Source organism: Nerophis lumbriciformis, linkage group LG34, assembly GCF_033978685.3.
Source record: "Nerophis lumbriciformis linkage group LG34, RoL_Nlum_v2.1, whole genome shotgun sequence".
Lineage (NCBI taxonomy): Eukaryota > Metazoa > Chordata > Actinopteri > Syngnathiformes > Syngnathidae > Nerophis > Nerophis lumbriciformis.
In genome coordinates this window covers 11208901-11223519 of record NC_084581.2, presented here as the reverse complement: position 1 = coordinate 11223519, position 14619 = coordinate 11208901, and the positions used below count along the sequence as shown (strand labels likewise).

The window sequence follows — 14619 nt, the reverse complement described above, 5'->3', positions numbered from 1 at the left end:
CCAGTGGTAATTATGGATGGGCACTGAAACTCTGTTGCTTAAAGGCACCTATACCACCGTGTAAGTGCAGAATGGCAAAACTATACAACTATACCCGCAATCCTGTACAATGCAATGCTAGACCCACAAAAATTCCAGTAGACATAGAGAGATAGCAGCATTTTTTTTCTAATGTTATGCTGAATAGCAAGAATTGCAATGAGCAAAGTTCCTACTGCTCACTCTAAGTGAATTACCATTTGAATGCTTTTATTTTTTTGTATTCATAAAGTTCATTAGTTCAATAAACATTGCTTGAAAAATTGTGCTAGAGAATCATAATCTCAATTCTGAGCAAAAATAATTGCAATTCGCATTTTTGCCAAAATCATGCAGCCCTATAATAAACATAAACTTTATTATTTGTTTGTGTTACAAAATGAGTAAAGGAAGTGAACATATTGCGAGCAAATGCTATGAAATAGAAAAGGGGTAATACTAAATACGCTGTTTTTCCTATTCTCATTTGTGAAATGTAAAATTGTAAATATGTAATGTACCACATTGTAACTATATGCATGTTCAAAATATACTAATACCATAACCATTATCAGGCAAGTAAATACAGTGGTTGCCTGCGTATTTGAGATTAATTTTAAACAAACTAGCACTTTATTTGTGGGGGGAAACCCACCTATTTGTGTTTTTCTCAGGAAATATCCCGGTTTTTATGTTTTTTTTTGTTTTGTTTTTAGAAAACCCATCTCATTCACCCCCCTTAGTCTCTAACAACTTAAAAGGAAGTGATAGTACAGCAATAAAATATACAGCATATTATTAAATTATCCTATATCTACGTAACGAGGGGACATAGGTGTAAGAATGCGACGGTCTGCGTGGTTGTGGCAGCCGTAGCTCTGCAGCGAAGTAAACAAGTTACCGTAATGTATGATCTGAGCTTGTTACTAGCATTTCAACAGTCAAGAAATGTGGTTTATGTAGATGCGGCATTGAAAGAACACCATCATTTCCGACTCCTAACCAAGAGGAACCAGCAGCATGTGGAGCCCCATACCACCATTATCGCCTTTTAGAGGTAGATAGAGGTAGCGTCACAGGAGACAGAAGCGCGGTTGTAGTGCTAGCCGGGCCACGAGGCTAAAGACTAGAAGACCGTGGCTCCATTTACACTGGACACCAAATCGGATTTCTTTGCCCTCAAGTGACACACACCGGATATGTTTTTTGCCAGTCTAAAGTCACCAAAGTGCTTTAAATCTGATATTTTCGCATCAGATTTGGGCCACAGAAGAAGGTAGTCCGAATCCATTTGGAATCTGATCTTTTCAAATGTGACCGCAGTCTAAACAACCTGTTTGCGACTTTTACGTCATCTTTGGTCAAGCTACAACACCGAACCCCGACACATACATGTAATTGGCTGCGTTCCTGTTCTGTTTCCCTGTTCATTGTTTGTCTAGTCTTGAACGGAATTGTGCTATAAATCTGCATTTTCCCCCCGAGGATCAATAAAGTATCTATCTATCTATCTATCTATCTATCTTAGTTTGGGTTGCCATCATGTTGATGTGCTTAAACACATACCATCAAGATGTGGACAAGGTTTCCGCTGATGGAATTCCACACCTTCAGTGTCAAATTGTTGGCTGCCGTTATCACCGTACCGTCGTGGCAATCCCACGCCACCATGGTGACTTTCAGCTTGGTCACCTTGTCTTCCAGCGGAGGTGGGTTGTACTTCCTGAAGGAGACATTACGAATACTATTAAAACCATTTGGCCTCGCCTGCTGTAAATTTATAACTAGAAGAGCAGTCACTCAAAAACATGTTTTTTTTCTTGAGCTTAAAGTTTTATGTGCACTTTTAACAGAAACAGACATATAGACACAGGTGCGCACACCTACCCCTATTTGCAATTCCTGCATAGCAGAAAATGCAGAATTTGACTGACATACCCTGGCAATTTGGTCTGCATGTCCAGCAGAATGCTCCTCCAGCCCTGCGGATGCAGCTGCCAAATTCGCGCTGTGCCATCCCGACTGCCACTCACAAACCTGAAAAGAAACAAACACACACATTCACGCAGCAGCCACACCACTAACACAACTGTTTATAGTTGTATTTACACACAAGCTCACAAGCTCATCAAATCTAAACACAGACCTTAAACCACTCTTCTTGCAAAAGTATAAATCTAAACTTAGCCGGTGTGCATGATGGAGGTGCTTGAGTATCCCATGTTTGTGTCATGTAGGAGCTCTTGAGTATAGGTGACACTTCTGCTGACACCTTCGAGTCAGTTGTTGCAACACCCAACGACCTCGTAATTTAAAAAAACTGCAGCGTGTACTCAAAACTAACAAGTCACAAGCCGCACAAACTTACCGGTCACTGCAGTGTGAAAACTGGATGCTGTCAACTTTGTCCTAATTCACAAAAATACAGAAAAAAACGTCTTGCTCAAGTGGTGATGAAATATGACATACATCAGTACCTCAGCTTTCATTAGTAAGCCGGTCCAAAGGGTCAGATGAAAAATAAATTGTACGAAAACTGAAGCAAGTTTTCCTACAAAAAATATTGTACATCGTTTTATACCCCAGGCCCATTTAACCGTATGATAACGAAGATGGTATATGAAAACCATGGGAAAATGTTGGTAAGAGTTTGAAATTAAATTTGAATTACCGGTATACAACATGTGGGGTGTACGAAAACCGAGGTACCACTGAATTAATAACTTACGACTTTAGAAATAACTTGCTGATAGTCGCTATAGGACTTGATATGCTAGTCGAACTTAAAATTCCACTTTAAATGCTGACTCACTGTATGGGACTCCAGCTCTGAGATCTTCTCGGGTTGTCCTGAACCAAAGTAGTAGACCCTGATAATGTGGTCAGTGCTTCCCGTGGCCAGGAACATTCCACCTGCACATAACAGGACATAATTGGGCATGTAGTACTAGCATTGTTCTTCTATTTTAGGTCATGGTGGCTTGAAAGTCAGCATCACCTGCACTGAAGGACGAGCACATCATCTGGACGCCGGGTCTGGAACGCTCTGTGAATTTACTGGGCCTCTGACTGCATACATGAACAGAAAGACAACTTATTTTCATTGTCTTTCTTAATGAACAACAGTTAATTTGCTACAATATCACATATAATTGTCAAAGAACAGGACAAATAACTACATTCCAAAAAAAGTGTGCAATCGTTCATGTGCAGCTGTATCTCACCCAAACTTGAGTGTGCGTGCATCCCACTGCCAGAAACAGATGGTGCCATCAGCACCCGTGGAGGACAGGTAGCGCTTGGAGCCGCTACACAAAGGAGAAAACTGCAAACACAACCATTTTAAGGTGTATGTGCTTTGTTATAATAAATCAGTGGTTTGGAATTAAATACACTCCTACAGTTAGGCACGCCTCACCTGCAGCGAGGTGATGGACGCCGCATGGCCCTCCAGGACGGCCAAAGGCGCGCACGTCTGCAAGCACCACACTCGGATGGTTTTGTCACAGGATCCAGCGGCGATCATTGTGTTTTCGTAGCTGACCGCCATGTCGGAGATCTCGGCGGCGTGGCCCCGGAGCGTCGCCAGCAGACGCCCGTCATCTGTCCCCCAGATCTTCACCAGACAATCATCGGAGCCCTGAAGGGGAAGAAGTCAGTATGGTGACTTTGAAAGAATAACCTGTTTTTACCTAATAGATGCATTCACTGATTGATTATTTTTGTACCCTTTTGACAATGTAATCAAAAGCTAGAGGGTACCAAAATTTGTTGGTGTTGACCCATCGTCGTGGTACACATTCACAATTTTCAGCAATGGAAAAATGTATCTGTTAAAAAGAGTAACAGTACATACCTTTTTTGGTACCCTTTTCCACCTTTGAAAAGGGGTGTCTCATTACAGCTTTTTTTACTTCTGATACAATATCGATAATAGTCTACAGAAATATTGATCCAAGAGATCAGCATCAATCATACATATCTTTATTATTTTGTAGTGTGGAATGTTATAAAAGGTTTGATCAAGTGAAATTACTCAAACAAAGAACAATGAAAACACTAACTTGTTTGTTATTAATGATCTGGAACAATGTTCCCGCTAATTTTCATGTGTGTGAGCAAAGGTACAAACTCCCCGAGCATTCAGTGGACCACATGTGTGCAAACAGCATACCTGTCCCAAGCTTGACATCATAGCAAGTTAAATGTTCTATTATTACAATCAAATGACATCTGACATCTCCATTACATTATTTTATAAGTGATTTGGCCCACTAACAATGAAAATAACAATAAGAATCTTCGTTTTCATGAGCTATGAAGTAGTATTCTATGTGCGGGTGGGGGTCCTAATTTGGAAATAATGTGTACCCTTTTCAGAGATCACATTGAGCATTTAGTTCTTTTCAAACCAATCACATGTTGCACAATGAAATGTGTGCTGTAGCACAAGCCCATAATGAAGTGTATGAAGTGTACATTTCTGTAACTTTCTGTCAAAAAATTACGTAATTACAGTGTTTATTAGCATTTCTGTAATCTAGTAACGGCATTTCATGATTAATATCCATAAATTAACATTCTTAATAAATGACAGTAGAATACGCACATGTGATTGGCGACTGTGAGTGTACAGTACTTGTTTGTTTCCTCATAATAAGAGTTATAAGTATTGCACTTTCTTAACTCTGCTGCACTGTTGGCTTTAAACTAACTAGCAAAACAGCGACACATGCATAACATGCTGTTAATGACATTTAATGGCTGGGTGTGAGCTGCATCATAGCGTAATGACCTGGCATTTATAGTTTGTGTGGTGTTGGAGTGGTCTGACTTTTTGTGCGGCCATAATTGCATCAGTAGCTATGGCTCAGTCCAAATACTCCTCATTTATCAATGTAGAAAGAATAAACAGCACAGCCACATACAGTAATACAGGTTTTTAATTGTTTATTTTGTGTTTTCGCAGGTCATGAGCTTTGGGTTATGACCGAAAAGACAAAATCACGGGTACAAGCAGCCGAAATGAGTTTCCTCCGTCGAATGGCAGGGTGAGAAGCTTTGTCATTCTAGAGGAGCTAAGAGTGAAGCCGCTGCTCCTCCACATCTAGAGGAGCCAGATGAGGTGGTTCGTGCATCTGTTCATCATGCCCCCCGAACGCCTCCCTCGGGATGTATTTAGGTAGCGTTTGACTGGTAGGGGAACACGGGGAAGTCCAAGGACTTGGTGGAGAGACTATGTCTCCCGGCTGGCCTGGAAAACTCCTTGGGATTTCCCGGGAAGAGCTGGACAAGGTAGTTGGGGAGAGGGCAGTCTGGGCTTCTCTGTTTAGGCTGCTGCCCCCGCGACCCAACTTCGGATAAGCGGAAGATGATGGATGGATGTTTTTACCGCTCATTACAACAAGCCAGCAGCGCGGTTGAAGCTACTTTGTTTTTTGCCTCATCAGTAAGGTAACATCATTCATGTTTTTGAACAGTCTGTAGGTTACAGTCACCCGTTGCCATAGGTGTGTGTCTGGAAACACTTTGGGAGTTCAACATGTAACGGCGTAACTATTGGATGCATTGTTTTGAAGGGGACACGCGTTAATGATTCGCTTCAAAAACGACAACAAAAAGGATGTTTGTTGTTTTTTTCTTGATGTAGACAGACGAAAGAAAAAAAATCTCAACCGGGGCCAAACATTTTATGCGATGGTATCTTGAACGTAGACAAACATTTGTCCTATCTGCTTTACGTCACTGCATGCAAACGACAAGGGTTGATGACATAGCAAAACTCAAGCAATGTCCAAATGCCAATGGTCGTATTTTTAACACATCGCCATAGCACTAAATTCAAAAGCTAAGGAGCAGGGTTAAGAAGAAGGGGGAAGGGGAAAGAGGGAGAATTCGGACTGAACCTAAGTCTATTGAGTGCGACTGTTGGCGCAAGTGAGAGAAAGAGAGCGGCTGCAGTTGTCTTACGCTGTCTTTAAGTTAAAGAGGAGTGGTAATTGTTTTATGTCGACACCGAGTGGTCACGATTGTTCTTTAAATTAAGCTCACGACACAGACACTGTATATCTTACCGCAAGCCTTTACGTGCACTGCCTAAAAATCCTTGATTCGCGTCGAAGGCAACACAGACCGCAAAGCTGTGATCAGTCAGCTATTGAACAGGCTATCCGAGCACAGGAAAGCAGACTTTATGCTTTAAATACACAAATTATTTTAGGAAATAAAGCAACAGCGATTGAACATTTGCATGCAAACTAATAGTGTACCCAATTCCTTTGTGCGCTCTAAAAACAATGAATGTGTTTTTTCAGCTTGTGTTTCGTCCAAAAAGTGTCACACAAACAACACTATTTTTACTATTATTGCCCATCTTGTGCTAACAACATGTTCAGTTCTGACACATATTCTTTTTCTTGAAAACACGTCTTTTTCTCTACACACACTTCCTCATTCTCTGTCAATATCTTTCAATCACAAATTATTTCGGGGGAACGCTGAACAATAACACAACACATTAACTTACAGATTCACCCCTGCATGTTGTTAATTTACAATGGTTAATAGCCGCAACTTGTTCAGAAGTTGCACAGTCCATCCTCACGAACGTATTTTCCTCTGGTTTATAAGCTAAACGTCCATTAAAAGTAAACTAATGATTCTGAATGATTATTTCCACTGTCGACAGAGTTGGCGATGTTGTGGTTGTCATCACTCTTCACTAGAAGGTAAATATCTAGTTGTAACAGCTGCCGTTGCTTTCTGATCACACTGCTCCTTAGTGTTTTGGAAGAGAATTACAAGTCCTGCACCACCCTCCACCACAGAACTATAAATCAAACAAGAAGCCATCACAGAGGACGCAAGCTACGTGACGTGAGAGTATATTTCAGCCTTAAGTTGAATGTCATGATATATGTAAGTAATATCCAATTATAATGATTTGATACTAGATTAACAAATGTGCTGTACTGTGATATTGTTCAACTAGAATAGTCCATTGGAAATTTTGATTGGCGTGCTATCTGTGCCCTGAACCTCTGGCCGGGGGTCGCCGGAAGCCGCCGTACTTATTAGATGGTGCCCAGTGTCTGAATGCGTGAGTTTTAGGTGTAAATGTACAAAATGAGCCACAGAGTTAGCCTAAAACAGTAGCATGTTTACATAAAAATGTTAACACTTAGCAAGTGTGCTAACGATAGCATGATAACAGTCAGCAGGTTTCATATACCAAGTTATACGACCAAAAAGTGTATGGCTGTGGAAATAGAAAAAAAAGTGTAAAAAATAGATGAAAAAGTTAGCATGCATATGTTAGCTTGCTAGCATGCAATCATTTGCATGCTAACAGTTAACAAGTGTCACAAATCAAGTTATATGACTCTGGGCTAAACGGTAGCAAAAGTAGCTCAAAAAGTTATCATGCTAATGGTAACAGGCTAGCATGCTAACGTTAACATGCTAACAGTGAACAAGTGTCACATACCAAGTTATATGACTAAGGTGTATGGCTGGGGAATTAGAGAAAAAAAAAGTACATTTAGCAAAAAAAAAGTTAACACTTGAATGTTAGCATGTTAACGTTTGCGTGCTAACCATTTACAAGTGCCACGTACCAAGTTATTTGACTCTGGGGTAAACGGTTGCAAAACAAGCTCAAAAAGTTAGCATGCTAATTGTAGCATGCTAGCAAGGTAACGGTAGCATGCTATCAGTTAGCATGTGTCACATACCAAGTTATATGACTGTAAGGTGTATGGCTGTCTAAGTAAAGAAAAAACAAAGTTAGCAAAAAAAGGTGGCACGTTCATATTAGTATGCTTGCATGCTAACAGTTAACAAGTGGTACATATGAAATGATATGACTCTAGGGTAAACGGTTGCAAAATTAGCTAAAATAATGTAGCACTTTATGTTAGCATGTTAGAATGCTAACGTAAACATGCATACAGTTAGCATGTTTCAAATACCAAGTTATAAGACTGTAAGGTGTATGGCTGCGGAATTGGACAAAAAAATGTGTAACATTTGCACTTTAATGTTAGCGTGCTAGCATGCTAACATTAGCACGCTAAAAGTTAACATGTCACATTCCAAGTTATATGACTAAGTTATATGGCTGCGGAATTACACAAAAAAGTTTAGTATTAGCTGGAAACGTAGCCATGCTAATGTTAGCATTCTAGCATGCTAACGTTAAGAAGCTAGCACATGACTGGGTAAGAAGAAATACCAAAATGCAGTATTTGTTGGTGTAGACATAGAAAGTAGCAAGACTAAGACTAAGACTGAGATACCTGAAGGGAGGGGCTGTCACGTGACTTCATAGGACTTCATGTAATTAGATGAACCTGCCACTATTACACAATGACAGCAGTTTATGTAGGATTTGTTGAAAAACGTCAATGCCGAACAATGTCTGATTGTGGGCAAACGCTTGGAGATATGAACTTTTCGTAAAAACCGTGAGAGCCTCAAGGCTTTGAGGATCGCTCCTGTGTTGTCAGATTTCCGATAAGTGGAGAAATGGCCGAGTTAGAGCGAGTAGGAAAATAAGACATTTTGTGTTTTTTGGCGCCGACATCTAACATAGGCATCAATGAGAGATTCAGCTGACTTTCTTGGCTTTGAGGGCCAACAGAAGCCAAATGGGACACATGACCTCCATAAAAGTGACATTTTCTGAGAGAAGACATGTGTGTTAACGTTTTCACCGAAACACATGACAGTGGCATAACATATGTGGCCGTGAGGACATTTTCACCAAAAGAAAAGCCCATTTTCGGGGCTTCCACACTCTAGTAAATTAGAGACTGAAATCGTGGGTATCCCAACACCATATAAATAATGTCCTGTGATGTCCCTCAGGGCTCGATGCTTGGACCAATCCTGTTTTCAGTGAATGTCCTACCCATGCAACACATTTAAAAATATATATAATATATCGTATCATCTTTATGCTGATGATACACAAATCAATGTCCTTCTAAAAAGGAAAAGTGACACATTGTTCAAAATCACTTTTCAATTGTCTTGACGACATAAAAGCATGGTTGGCAGTAAACTTCTTAAATTTAAATGAGAACAAGACGGAAGTAATTTTTTTGACTCAAAAGTAAACCAGAATGTTCACCCCAGTGACCTGGTGCCTTATTTTAAACACAGTGTCACAAATCTTGGTTTTAAGTTGGACAATGATTTTTAAATTGGAACAGCAGATTAACTGTTGTACACTCCAGTTTTTATCATCTAAAACTTTAAGCAAAATTTAGAACAAATGTTTTATCTTTTAACGACTTTGAGCGAGTAAACTAGTTTTTTATTTTATCACTTTTGGAATACTGCAACTCCCTCTATTGCTCGATCGCAGTTACTCCAAAATGTTGCTGCTCGCCTTTTAACTGGCACTAAAAAACATGAGCATATTACCCCCATTTTAGCTTCCCTTCACTGGCTCCCAGTTCATCTTAGAATTTATTTTAAAATGTTATTGTTTGTTTTTAAATCTCTTAATGGATTAGCGCCACAATATATGTCAGACCTTTTACAAATCTACACCCCAACAAGGTCTCTGAGGTCAGCTGATCAGTTGAGGTAGAACTATCACGTGTTATGTTATCTAACATCTTTAACAATCTGCATTAATTTGTAACAGTCTACTTTTTCTTTTAAGATGTCGAAGTTTAGCGTATTAAACATTTTGACATCATTAAAACATACATTTCAAAACCATACCAAAATGTTTGTCATGGCCTGGATTGAAACCCAAGACCTTCTGCTATGCAGAGCAAATACTAATGACATCCGCCACGGAGCCACCTGAAGTGTTTACACAAAATGTGTGTTAATATTCTAATCAGTGACAGCGCATGACATGGCTAGGAATACGTTTGGGGTAAAAATTGTAAATTAAGCGCCTTGTCATTCAATAACTTACATATTCATGTGCTTCTTCACGCAAAACACCACCCCCCCATACTACTACCTCAATTTTTTTTTCAAAAGACGCCTGCTTCCGGCGCTACATTTAAAGGGGAACTGCACTTTTTGGGGGAATTTTGCCTATTGTTATCATTTTGCCTATTGTTCACAATTATTATGAAAGACATGACGACAGATGGATTTTTTTGCAATGCTTTCAAAATTTTTAATAAATGTAAATAAAAGTCCAATAGGAGGTTCTCTATTTCACCCATTACATCTAATAAATACCCATTTAAAAAGTGCCAACAATACTCTATTTACATTTGGTGATTTGAATATTAACTAAGTATTAGTGATACTGTTATTATAAGCGCTAATGCAGACAAACTACTTATAGCGGCGACGTGATCACTGCCGTTTGTGCCTTTATTTACATTATCGAGTGGTCTGCTGCTTCTTCGCTTTCCTGCACCTTGGTAGTTTATTTTAGATCATAAATCATGCCTTTCACCTGGAAAGTAGATGGCTGAGGATGTAATCCGGCCAAGTTGGTACACTTTGACAGCCATTTAGGCCCCGGAACTGGCGAGAATGACACAAAAAGATGTTTGGTCCCCCGACCCCCCACCTCGTTTCTTTGCGAGGATTCATCTAAATGGGAATGAATCTTAGAAGTCAGCATCCCAACGACAGCAGACATTGTACAGTAAGTGATGTTTTACTATGTTTGTTGGCTCTCATGAAATCTGCAGTGAGTAATCAGCGATGAGGAAAAAAAAAAAGCAAATGTCGTGATGCGTTTTTTAAATTAATGTGCCGCGTATGCTTAAAATTATCAAAACACGTAAATATTATAAATGTGCCTGTTACTACATTGGATATATACATACAATTATATAGTGTATATACAACCCTAATGCAGGTGTTTGGATGTTTTTAAGGGCTTTTTAGGCAGAATTGCGCAGAACCCACGTGTTCCATTGCAAGCAGACTTTGGAAAACATTTATTTAATATTTAGAATACATTAAAATAAATACAAACCCCAAAACCAGTGAAGTTGGCACGTTGTGTAAATCGTATATAAAAACAGAATACAATGTTTTGCAAATCCTTTTCAACCTATATTCAATTGAATAGACTGCAAAGACAAGATACTTAACGTTTGAACTGGAAAACGTGGCTATTGTTTGCAATTAGCTCATTTGGAATGTTCCAAAAAAGTGAAGTGAAGTGAATTACATTTATATAGCGCTTTTTCTCAAGTGACTCAAAGCGCTTTACATTGTGAAACACAATATCTAAGTTACATTTAAACCAGTGTGGGTGGCACTGGGAGCAGGTGGGTAAAGTGTCTTGCCCAAGGACACAACAGCAGTGACTAGGATGGCGGAAGCGGGGATCGAACCTGCAACCCTGAAGTTGCTGGCACGGCCGCTCTACCAACCGAGCTATACCGCTAAAAAGCTGGCACAAGTTGCAAAAAAGACTGAGAAAGTTGAGGAATGCTCATCTAACACTTATTTGGAAAATCTAACAGGTGAACAGGCTAATTGGGAAAAGGTGGGTGCCATGATTGGGTATAAACGCAGCTTCCATGAAATGCTCAGTCATTCACAAACAAGGATGGGGCGAGGGTCACCACTTTGTGAACATGTCCGTAAGAAAATTGTCCAACAGTTTAAGAACAACATTTCTCAACAAGCTATTGCAAATAATTTAGGGATATCATTATCTAAGGTCTGTAATATCCTCAAAAGGTTCAGAGAATCTGGAGAAATCTCTGCATGTAACACTGAATGCCTTTGACCTTGGATCTCTAAATCAGTACTGCATCAAAAAACAACATCAGTGCGTAAAGGCTACATCTATAAGTGAAAGTTAAAACTCTACTATGCAAAGCGAAAGCCATTTATAAACAACACTCAGAAACGATGCCAGCTTTGCTGGGCCCGAGCTCATCTAAGATGGACTGATGCAAAGTGGAAAAGTGTTCTGTGATCTGATGAGTCCACATTTCAAACAGTTTTTTGGAAACTGTGGACGTCGTGTCCTCCGGAACAAAGAGGAAAAGAACCACCCGGATTGTTATAGGCGCAAAGTTCAAAAGCCAGCATCTGTGTTGGTATGGGGGTGTATTAATGCCCAAGGCATGGGTAACTTACACATGTGTGAAGGCACCATTAATGCTGAAAGGTACATACAGGTTTTGGAGCAACATATGTTACCATCCAAGCAACGTTATCATGGACGCCCCTGCTTATTTCAGCAAGACAATGCCAAGCCACGTGTTAGAACAGCATGGCTTCATAGTCAAAGAGTGCTGGTGCTCGACTGGCCTGCCTGTAGTCCAGACCTGTCTCCCATTGAAAATGTGTGGCGCAATATGAAGTGTAAAATACGACAACGGAGACCCCGGACTGTTGAACAACTTAAGCTGTACATCAAGCAAGAATGGGAAAGAATTCCACCTGAAAAGCTTCAAAAATTGGTCTCCTCAGTTACCAAAACGAAATGTTGTTAAAAGGAAAGGCCATGTAACACAGTGGTAACAATGCCCTTGTGCCAACTTTTTTGCAAAGTGTTGCTGGCATTAAATTCTAAGTTAATGATTACTTGCAAAATAAAAATGAAGTTTCTCAGTTTGACCATTAAATATCTTGTCTTTGCAGTGTATTCCATTGAATATAAGTTGAAAAGGATTTGCAAATTATTGTATTCTGTTTGTATTTACAAATTACACAACGTGCCAACTTCACTAGTTTTGGGTTTTGTAAAATCCATCGTCATGTCTCTCATAATGATTGTGAACGAAAGACAAAATTCCAAAAAAAAGTGCAGTTCTCCTACAACAGTCCATCCAGCTGCTCCAACGTGGCCTTTCCAGTCATAATGAACCCCCAGGCCACATTTAAAGTCATAACACACTAATCATTACCACAATCAATCACTTATCCAAACCTGCTTTGTACATGCTCATTGATCACACACTAATTGAATGTCGCTTCTTGTAAAACACTCATCATGTCTGCCATCGCGGCAACCACCCACTTACACAGGCGAAAATAAATAAATACATATGATCTTGTGCAAAAGAATGTGGAGAATGTGAGGGAGACATTGGATGAATCTTAATTCTGGCATTTAGGCAGCGCCTGTAATAAAGTATGTTCTCCCGTTATGATGAGAGCTAGCAGGGAGAGAAGGCAGGGTGAAGGATGGGGGAGACAAGGTATTGGAACAAAGGAGTCGACGGAGGGCAAAAAACACGGCAAGAATGAGCACAGGAAGTGTACGAACATAAAGGGAGATAAAAGAGAAGTCAATCTAATGCCACCCTAACCCCTATCTACCTTCTTACCTGTGTGAAGTTGCCTCCCACCCCCCACCTTGTCCAAAATTCCCTAAACTTGTCCCAAACATTTGTGCTACAAAATGTTTTGTTTGTGCCGTTACGGTTTTTAAGTTATTCTAAAATACATTTTCTGACTAGTGATGTCATGCAGCCCCTCCACCTTGTCCAAATCACCACAAACGTGTCCCATTATTTTGTGCTACAAAACTTTTAGGTCTAAGTATTGTAGTTTTTCAGTTATTAACGTTTCCATAATCGGAATCAGCCCCACTCTTGTCAAAACTTCAACAAACCAGTCCCAATCATTTGTACTACATTTGTGGTCTAACTATTATAGTTTAAGTTATCAAAGTTCAATGTTATTACCATGTAATAATGTGTTATTCATAACTAGTCCCAACCATGTCAAAATCTACCCAAACTTGTCCCATTTGTTTTTGCTGCAAACATTGTTGGTCCAAATCAGTGGTTCTTAACCTTGTTGGAGGTACCGAACCCCACCAGTTTCATATGTGCATTCACCGAACCCTTCTTTATAGAAAAATAAAATGTTTTTTTTTCATATTATTCAAGACAAAGTTATATGTTTTTGGTAACACTTTAGTATGGGGAACATATTCTAAGTAACAAAGACTTAATTTAGAGTTATTTGGTTAAGGTTAGGGTTAGAGGGTTAGGCTTATAACAAGGCCATGCCGAATAAGGCATTAATAAGTACTTAATAATGACTAGTTAAGAGCGAATATGTTACTAATTAACATGTTAATAAGCAACTAATTAATGGTGAATATGTTCCCCATACTAAAGTGTTACCATGTTTTTTTTACTAGTGCACAAATTGAACCGTGCATGAACATCACCTTGTTCAAACAACAAAACCAACACAGTGCATAAACCCACAAGAAATTACACACCTGCAAATCAGTGTGACTTCTGCTGTTGCCGTATCCGTAATACGCCGGTAGAGAGAAGTTTTTATTTACACGATGAGTCGGGTGTGTCTTGACCTCCGCCAAACCCCTAAGCCCGACTCACCGAACCCCTAGGGTTCGATCAAACCCAGGTTAAGAACCACTGGTCTAAATATTATAGATTTTAAGTTATTAACAAAATATGGTTCATAACCAGCCCCCCCACCCTCTCAAAATCTCCCCAAACCAGTCCTAATCATGCGTGCTACATTTCTGTTGCAAAAATGTTTGGTCTAACTATTATAGTTTTTAGGTTATTATTAATGTATTAATGGTATTAATGTGTTTTTATTCAAAACCAGCCCTCTAATCATGTCCAAATGTCCCCAAGCTTGTTCCAATCTTTAGTGCTA

At 39.6% G+C, this 14619-nt stretch overlaps 1 protein-coding gene across 1 annotated transcript in view; it reads right to left on the bottom strand.

Annotated features, from left to right (window-relative positions):
• Window positions 1-14619, bottom strand: part of phip (pleckstrin homology domain interacting protein) — a 49803-nt gene that overhangs the window by 24717 nt on the left and 10467 nt on the right. The window contains exons 8-14 of the mRNA XM_061929808.2: window positions 3437-3658; window positions 3243-3343; window positions 3017-3087; window positions 2831-2931; window positions 2387-2427; window positions 1957-2055; window positions 1585-1741 (exon numbers count right to left, since the gene is read on the bottom strand). Of these exons, the coding sequence (XP_061785792.1) occupies window positions 1585-1741; window positions 1957-2055; window positions 2387-2427; window positions 2831-2931; window positions 3017-3087; window positions 3243-3343; window positions 3437-3658 (792 nt within the window). The remainder of the gene's footprint in view (window positions 1-1584; window positions 1742-1956; window positions 2056-2386; window positions 2428-2830; window positions 2932-3016; window positions 3088-3242; window positions 3344-3436; window positions 3659-14619) is intronic.